The following is a 9,412-nucleotide window of genomic DNA, read 5'->3' on the forward strand; positions in this document are numbered from 1 at the left end:
GTAGTCAAATCAGCAACAATTGCCTCAGATTTGTACAGCACCTCCCAGGGTCCAGGGCTTTGAAGCAGCATGGCCATGTAGACTATGTAAGGGCTTGCAGCTCCACAGATCTGAGCCAGCTGCCTTCTCTCGTTACAGTCCATGTGTACCTAGGAGAAGGGCAGCCTCCTAGCAGGAAAACAGGCAGATTCCTAATAGCCCCCTGCCTGGGTTTGTTGAGAATGCATCAAGTAAATCAAAGGCTGTGTTCCACAAAGCACTTGGGTTTATGAAATATTTTCCACCTCACTCTAAATGTAAATCCATGAGTGACTATCTGGCTACTCTATAGCTTTATCAAATATAAATCTTCAGCATCTAGGACACCTATGCTTAATCCCCATGTGGCAGGATGGAGGCCCCAGGGGTGGCTGCAATGCCCTCTGGTGGTCAAGTACTTTCCGCTTCACGTCATCTCCTTGGACTACCCTCCCTTTACTTCACCTACCATGTTTTGATGCAACTAATGAGGCCTCTGTCCTCCCCTGTAACCACACCCAAACCTGGCAGGTGTTATTCAGACAACATCCTAAACCTTTCCTGTTGGGGCCTCTGCCCTCTTGGCAGTCCACTGTTATTCTGGCTGCCACCCTCCAGCCATGGCCCACTTATTTCAGCCTGGCCTTGTTGGCCTCAACCCTCTCTATGTTGGGCTCTTGGCCCCACAGGGTCCCAGACCTTTACCTCTTAGCCCTCTGGGGCCTCTGACCCAGACAAGGCCATTTATGCACCCCTTAGCCTCCTAGGTCCCAGATCCAGGCCAGGTAGTTCTGGTACCACTTAGTCCCTTTACAGTCCCTGACCCCTACAGGGCTCTGTGCAGGCTTCTTCTCAGGTACCCCTGTGGCCTCTGTGCCACCCGCATAGCCACAACTCAGTCCTCTGGTTTCAACTAAAACACAACACAAACACAAGCAACAGCTCTTAACAAAGAAATCTCCCCCACACTGGGCTTATACCATCCTGTAAGCTTTACTCCTACTTTGGGCTCTCCTCTCCTTGCTGTCATAGTGGGGGCTAGGGTGCTTTCCAGGCTGCTGTCTGCAGCCCCTCTCCCCCAGGATTGCTGCTTTCTATAGCATGCAGAGCTAAACAGCCTAGTGCTTCTAGTGCTGGGCTTATGTGCCCTGGAGCACTGCCCCTTCCTGTCAGGTGACTTCTTAATTAAGCACAGGGGATTCCCTTTAAGCTTAAGGGTCATCCTGCCCTATCCTGCTGTATCTTATTTTAGCTTCTTGCAGCCTTTATGCTCAGGGTGCCTGGAATCTGCCCCCCACAGCCCACTTGCTGCAATACAGCTAACCCCTGCTCAGCTCCTGCCTACACAGCAAAGTTGGCCAGCTGTATTGTTCCTTTAAATTAACTGGAACCTCTAGCTCCCTGTTACACTCTGGTTTACCAGCCAAATCTGGCCCCTAGTGGTGTGTCAGCTGGATCTTGAGTTTTCTATGGGTCTGGAAATGTGTTGGTAGGGGTAGGGGAAGTGGGAGGGAGGAATGGCACTGCTTCCCCACCTGCCAAATGTCCAGACCTGTGCTGACCTTATGCTTGCCCTACCTTAGGATCTGGAATTCTTTCATATCATGGTTGCTTCCTCCCAAATTAACCATTGCCTTCACATCCTCCATGTTCCAGTCATAAAAGAGATGTCCCACCAGGTCCCAGTGATGCCAATCAGATCATAGTTCTTTTCATGAGCTGCAGTTTCCAACTCATCTTGTTTATTCCCCATACTTCTATACTAGTGCATACAATCCCATGCACTGGTACAGGCCAGAGCAGGGGTGGGTAAGATGTGGCCCAGGGGCCAGATGTGGCCTGCCAGGCCATTCTATCCGGCCCGCAGGGCCCCTAAAAATTTAGAAAATTAATATTTATCTGCCTTGGGCTGCCTGTCACGTGGCCCTCGATGGCTTGCCAAAACTCAGTAAGCAGCCCTCTGCCCAAAATAATTGCCTGCCCCTGGGCTAGAGACTGACCTGGGGGTTACAGTAGACAATAAACAGAATATGAGCCAACAGTGTGCCATTGTTGTAAAGAAGGATAATGGCATATTGAGCTGTATTAGTAGGAGCGTTGCCAGCAGATCAAAGGAAGTGACTCTTCCCCTCTATTCAGTACTGGTGAAGCTACATCTAGAGTACTGTGTCCAGTTTTGTGGTGACTACTACAGAAAGGAAAGTACAAATCAGAGAGGGTCCAGCAGAGTCTCAACAGAATTGGTTACGGGGTGGGAGCACATGATTGATGAGGAGAGGCTGAGGTGATTTGATAGTAGCCTTCAACTACCTGCAGGGTGGTCTCAAAGAGGATGGAGCTGGACTGTTCCCAGTGGTGGGAGATGACGGAACAAGGAGCAATCGTCTCAAGTTGCGGCAAATGAAGTTTAGATTAGATATTACGAAAATCTTTTTTTCACTAGGAGGGTAGCAAAACACTGGAACAGGCTATCCAGAGAGGCCATGGGGTTTATCCTTGCAGACTTTTAGTACCCAAAGCCTTGGCTGGGATGCTCTAGTTGGGGCTGGTCCTGCTTTGAGCAGGGGGCTGGACTAGATGACTTTCTGAGGTCCCTTCCAACCCTAATGTTCTGATTCTACCATTTTTGCATTTGTTTACATGCATTGGATGTATTTTACATTTTAACCTCCTCCTTTCCCTTTTGTGCCACTTGTTGCAGTCCTATAGCCCTCTGGCCCTCCCCCAGAACTGAGCTGCTTCTTTAAGTCCTTTCCTTTTTTGGACTGTATGCTCTGTTCCTGGAAGGTTTTGATTCACCATTTGCCATAGAACCTAGTTTAAAGCCTGCTAACTAGATTGGCCAGACAATGCCCAAAGATGCTCTTTCCCATTCTTGTCAGATAAATTCCATCTCTTGATAGCGGTCCTCCTCCCAAGAACATCTGCCCATTGTCAAAGAAATCAGAGCCTTCACGTCAACACCATCATCTCAGCCACACATTCACTTCCAGTATACAACGGTCTCTGCTTGCACCCCTCCCTTCCATGGGAAGAATCAATGAGAATACCACTTGTGCTCTAAACCCCTTAATCCTCCTGCCAAGAGCCTCATAGTCACCTCTGATCTGCTCAGTGTCATTCCTGGAAGTGTCAGTGCCTACATGGACAAGCAGGAAAGGGTAGTCATCCTGCTTTGGTACTGTCTGTGACATCGTCAATTCAGGCTCCAGGCAAGCAACACACCTCCTGGGCCCCCAAATTTGGATGACAAAGTAGTGCCTCTGTTCCCCACAGAAGGGAGTCACCAGCCACACCACTCTTCTCTTCCTTCTTGGTGCATTGGTCCTAGAGACCCTGTCCTTAGGGCCTTGAACTTCCTGCTCTCTAGGCTGCTGCCTCCTCTGCCTCTTCCTCAGCAGTTCCACTGCAGAGTGCTGTAATATGGTTGCTGACTTCAATCCACTCCTCTTCAATTCTGGGGGGCCTCTTTCATCAAGTAGTCACATGCTGCCATTTCTCCTCATTGCCCTTTGGCCTCTCCAGTACTAGATTCCATTTGCGTCTTCTTTGCTCCCTTGAGAACATCTGTGCTGTAAGGAAAAAACAAGAGGGGTGGGGAAGGGAGAAAGGACATGCCACATGAACCTGCACATCAAGCACTTGCACCAGGGCCCTTGCCTAAGCTTACACTCACATGCATAGTCTCCTGCTCCCTGGCTCCCTCCTGGGACAAATTCCCTAAGCAAACTCCCTCTCTGTTTGCTGCCCTCTGTTCTCTGCTCCTACTGTTTGCTAGCGGCTGTCTATCCTAGCTCCACCGCTCAATTCCCTAAACCAACCCCACTCAGAGCAAGCCCCATCACTTAGCCACTCCAGAAGGAAGGAGTCACACACCATGGGGGAAAGACCCCCAAAACATACACCAGATACTAGCAAACACTCCAGCCATGAACGATGCATGCCCCCAGAGGCTGGCGGGGCACGGCGATTGCCCACAGGTGGTGATGGCGGGTGCATGGCGGCAGGGAGCTCCCGCAGGTGGCCACAGTGGTGCCGGCAGTCGGGGGGTGGCGAGCACTGCCGGATGGTCAGCAGGGGCCAGCGGCCAGCAGCGCCTGCTCGCAGACGCCACCGGTGCTGTCAGCGGTGGGGAGGTGGGGGTGGCAATGAGTGGCAACCGCCCACAGGCGCCACTGGCAGCATCGCCAGTGCTTCTTTCAGGGGGCGTACCTCCAATCTCAGGGGGTGATCGTGCACTCCCTACATGCACCCCCTACGCCTCACCAGTGACTCCAGCTCTAATCAGCCAACCCAAGTCACTAGCACAGAGAAAAGCTTCTTCAAGGCAGTCTCACACCTGAGTTACTTATCCCGGAGCCACTGCTCTCTGCTTACTGCTCAGCTTATCGTGTGGGGCCTAATTCAGCCTGCACTTACACCACTCATTTGTCCGTGAGGGCCAAAAGGTTGAGCACCACTGTTGTAGGACACTGAGAGGTAATCTAGAAGATGTACCCCTACCGTGACTTCTAGGACACCTAGGATTTCTAGGGTGATGGTAAGAAGTCTGGGAGACTTCACAGATGTCTTGGTGCTTTCTGCATCCCATTTATCTCCTGACGAGGAAGCACACTGGCAGAGCATCCTAAAGCACCTTGAAACAGCAGTTTCAGTCCCCACCTTTGGGACTTTAAGCAAGGCAGAGGTTGCTGTAAGGAGGCAACATTATGCTACCAAGTAGCAACCAGAAGCAAGAAGAGGTTGGGCTTGAGCTGTCAGCGCGCTCCCAAGGGTACCCTGTGGGCAGAGCTGAGGGTGAAGTTACACCTTACGCTTAGCCCAGGTAAGGGCACCTAAAACACAACTATCTACACATTAAAAGTTTGTTAACATGGGCTAAGCACCCTCTAAATGTCTCAACGTTACACCACATCAGGCCAGGGTTAGTTATGAGCTCCTGTTACCTAGCTCCTGTCAGGGTAACTTCAGTGTGCTGTACAGGGCCCCCAACCTCCCTGTTCCTCCAATCTCGATCTGGGCTTTTTGGGTTTTTTTTAAATAGGATCAAATGTCTGAGATTTTGGTCAACTTGGCTTTGAAGTTCCTGCTTGCCCTAGCAAGGGGCTGCTTGGGGCTGGTAAGGAGGCGAGTGGAAGCAGGGTGAACACCCACATGACCACACACAGCCAGGCAGGTAGGTGGGAGCAGCCCCAGCAGCTGCTCTTTTTTTTGTTGTTGTTGCATAAATACTTTTATATATAGATATCTATCTATCTATACAGCGATCTATATAACTCCACCGCAGCATGCAGGTAAGCTTGTGGGAGTTGGAGGGGGCCAGGGCCAGAGAGCGGACCCCCGCCCCCTTCCTCTTCATTGGTACTGGAGGCAGGGGCACCAGCCCAGCCTTGGCCACGCCCCCACAAATGCTACAGGGGGCGGGGCAAATGCGGAAGCTCCGCCCCCTCCGGCTGTCGCCTTGGGAAAAGGCTGATTTAACTGACCCGCGCCCGTGAATCCCCATCCCTGCACTACCCGCGCAGCGCTCTCCTTGCGCATGCGCACTGGGCGACCCGAAGGCTTCTCCACGAGGAAGCCCCGCCCCTTTCCCCACCCTCGCCGCTGTAAGCCCCGCCCACGCTGCGCCGGGCAGAGGGAAGAGTCCGCGTTGCGCATGCGCACCCGGCACGCTTGTCACCGCCCAGCGATGTGGCCCCGACTGTCCCCCAGTTGCCTGGTTACGTTCCCCGCACGCACCGGAAGTAGCGTGATGGTTTGAAACGTTGCTTCCGGGTGCGCCGTTGCATCAGACTGGAGGCAACCCTGGCAGGAGGAGTGGAGAGGATGGCCGGTGCCGGTGGGGAGCACAGTGAGTGCCGGCTCCCGGGCGGGTGCGGCCCCTTAAGGCCGCTCGGGTCAGTGGGGGAGGGGCGTGGGTCCAGTCCAGTCCGTCATAGCCCCGTGCCGTGATGTCACCCACCCTTGGGCTGTGATGTCAGAGTGGTGCCCGATGGCGTCATGATGACCCTAGCCCCTAGTCTCGTGCTGTGGCAGGTGTCGCGGCATCCTCAGCTGCGGGGGGCGTCTCTGCACCCTTTGTGGAGCAGTGGAGCACCCTGTAGTGCCGCGCGCGGCTCCTCTGCCCTCGGGGAGCACGTCCCGGTGTGGCGCCAGGTTGTCGAGAACTGTCCATGTTCTGTGGGTGTGGGACCCAGGACGACCTGTCTGCGTGGGGGCCTCCGTCTGCACCTCGGGAGTGCCCGGAGAAAGGACCCTGGCAGTGGGATGTGGCAACTGGGTGTTTAGCTCAGCACAGTACATTAGAAAGGGCTCCATCTGTTCCCTGTTCTGCAGAACCCAGTTTATCTTCTGCGAGGGTCACCTGGCTCTGCTGCTCTCCAGCACTATATAAGTAACCAGTACTGAGACACAAAGGCTTGTCGATGACCAGGGCTGTGGAATCAATGCAATGTTTAGAGTGTGAGGGTGCCCAGCTGCCATTTGTGCCTTAAACTATGCCAGTATTACAGCAGGTTAGAGAAGATGGCATCAGTTACTTTCCTCTTTGTTCCCTAGAGGTAGCATGTCTACAAGGAGCAGATTTTTACTGATGGGCTCCACAAGTTTTAAGAATTAGTGCAGAACTGGGTCAAAGGCACAGATTTGGCACTTGGGCTGTGTTCATCGTTGTTAGGGGCTGGAAGGGACCTTACAGATCATCGGGTCCAGCCTCCCCACTTGGGCAGGAAAGACTGCTGAGATCAGATGACAAAGGGGCCGAATGACAATCTGCAGTCCAGACCCTCTACTCTACATAATAGTTTTATCCAAATTAATAGGTAGAAACATTGTTTTTGTTCTGTAAACAACTAGTCTCCAACCTTTGCATCACAGTTCTGGGATTGTGTTAATTCCTAAGAATGTGGAAGCAGGGCTAATTAAAAGTGAAACTGCCCGCAATGGAACTAGGAAACATCAAGCTGCTAACACTGAGGAAAGGCCAGATTTAATATATAGGAATAGATTGAAAAATTGGGAGAATTTTTAAAAAGATATTTTGCATCTCTTGACAACTTCTGTCCAATGTTTGTTTACCTGAAATAAGTAGCTTCCATTGGGCAACTTAATTACTGTCAGTGGATCATTCCAATCAGATGACTTAACATCCTGTGTTGCACAGCATGCCTGTGACATTGCTATTGTTCATCTATTGAGCAGAATCCACCTGTCATGTTGAATTAGATCAAGTTGTTTGAGTTTTTCCAATGCCAACATTTTTCTACTAGAGAACTAGATTTTTAAAAATTTGAATCAAATTTGAAGTTTTTAATTGTTGTTCTGGCAAGGTTCTTTGAGTAGATGAGAGAGATTTTATTAGACCAACTGAATAGTTGGAAGAAAGTTCTTGGCAAGCTCTCGGACGCAGTCACCCTTCTTCTCTGCTGGTCTGAGACTCTGAGGAGTGAGAGAAGCTAAAAATGTCACAGGATGCCAGTGAGAATATAAATAGGTAGAAGTTAGAAAGACAAAAAGGCAAAGCAGGTAAGGGAGGGGGAAGAAAGCAGGGGGTGGCGGGGAAGGCCAAAGGGAGACATTACAGTGATAGAATACAAGGTAGAACAAAATGGTTGTTCTTATTTTTTGGTAGCTTTTATTATTTAGTTCAAATCTGAAGTGATTTCTCAAGCAGGGGGAAGAAAGTTTATGAAACATGGCAGTGTCATCATCAGTATACTGCCCTTCTGACATTCCTTGATCTTTCTAAACAGTCATCAAAGTGTAATGACTGGGTAGGTCTGCAGTGCAGTCCCTGCTATGAATTCTATATAGTGTAGACAGGCCCAGGATAACTTTATGTAATCTGCTCCACTTACATTCATATTGGATAAGTGTACGCTTTGCTTCAATTTGTTCAAGCTAATTTGCATCATCACTGAGCCTCACATAAAGGTGAGAGACTCTTTAACAGCTAACACCTGCCTGCCCAGAGGAATTTTCCTGTGAATTCCTATGAAATATGAACTTTCATTTCTACTCAGGACAACTTTTACAATCTTTTCTCTAATTCCTTATGAAGGGAGTTTGTGCCTGAAAGCTTGCAATTAATTTTTTTTTTTTTTTTGCAAAAATCTCATTGGTTTAATAACAGATATCACTTCTCCCATGAGCCCAGATTGATTGGCTTAACTGCATTACACCAGTCCTGGTATTCCACCTATTTCTTACATTATAACAAACATTTATCTGCATGCTGGTTAAAAGTACATAGATCTTTCAAATTCATTACCTCTTGCTGTCCCATTCTACATTATACTGCTTTAAATACATGATTGATGATCCCGATTCAGAGCCATCAATTTCAAGGGTTCTGAAGCAACCTTGATGGGCCCTGCCAATTTCAAGGCTGCCCTTAAAGGCATCCTGAGAAACAAGATTGTGAGCCTTAAGGAGAGATGAAAAAGTGCGAGTTGCTTCTGTAGCTAAAGAGGTTTATTTGCACTGTATAGGGCAGCGCTTCTCAAACTATTTTCCAATATGACCCTCTTTTAACACTTGAAATTTCATACAACCCCAAAAACCAACCAAAACAAAATAGCAATCAAACAACATATTAACTAACAATAAATGTGTCATTTTTAAATGTTTGAATATTGTACGACAACATATAGAACAACATATACATATGTCAATCTGTTTTAAAGATGTTTTGTTGCTTGTTCAGAGACAGTCAAGGCCTTCTTAAACTGCACTTGTTTCCACGAAAGCTTCTCTTTTCAGCGCTGAAAAAATGACCATGGTTTTCTGAGGTATTCCTTGTGAACACTTTCCAGGTGTTGTTTAAGCTTATTTGTACAACTTCATGCTTTTGCTAAACAGCACGTTGAAACATAGGTATTTAGGCCTTTCTCCAGTCTTGTCAAAAACACATGTGAAGCCATGCTCATGGAAAGCCTCGTTGTATTTGCAAACTCATTTCTTATTTTCTTGTTCCTCGTTTGCAACCGAGTCAGTGGGTCACTGCTTGAGGAGGCTGCTCTGTGTAAAAATTTGTCCATGGTGTTGTGTGGGCCGGCTCCCGGTCCCGTCCTTGCCGGGCACGAGCCAGGCCCATCTGTGTGCACGCGGGCTGTGGCCGGCAGCCCGGACACGCAGGGCCGGAGTAAAGCCGCGGGGTGGAGTAGTACACTCGAGCTAGAATCAGTCACGGAGGCGTAATGGTTGATTGAAAAGATTATTTACTTACACCGGAGATGGTCGCGGTGCAGGCTGGACAGTTTCCAGGTACAGCTCCGCTTCAATCCTCGTTGGAGGACTCTAAAACTCGGTTCCCAGGATCCTCGGAGTGGTTCAGACTCCGTGGTTTCGATAACTGGGTTCTAGGGTAGGGATTCGTCTGGACTGCGATCGGTGA

General features: G+C 49.5%; 1 protein-coding gene across 2 annotated transcripts in view; it reads left to right on the plus strand.

The window, feature by feature from the left end:
- The first annotated feature begins 5,723 nt into the window (after nt 1-5,723).
- CARS (cysteinyl-tRNA synthetase) overlaps nt 5,724-9,412 on the plus strand; it is a 66,010-nt gene continuing 62,321 nt past the window's right edge. Inside the window, exon 1 of one of the 2 annotated variants that reach the window (XM_006022027.3) lies at nt 5,724-5,869. In XM_006022027.3, the coding sequence (XP_006022089.1) occupies nt 5,845-5,869 (25 nt within the window). In that variant the 5' untranslated portion in view covers nt 5,724-5,844. The remainder of the gene's footprint in view (nt 5,870-9,412) is intronic. The other variant, XM_006022028.3, reaches the window with a different exon arrangement.

The sequence above is a fragment of the Alligator sinensis genome, unplaced genomic scaffold (genome assembly GCF_000455745.1).
Source record: "Alligator sinensis unplaced genomic scaffold, ASM45574v1 scaffold983_1, whole genome shotgun sequence".
Taxonomy (NCBI): domain Eukaryota; kingdom Metazoa; phylum Chordata; order Crocodylia; family Alligatoridae; genus Alligator; species Alligator sinensis.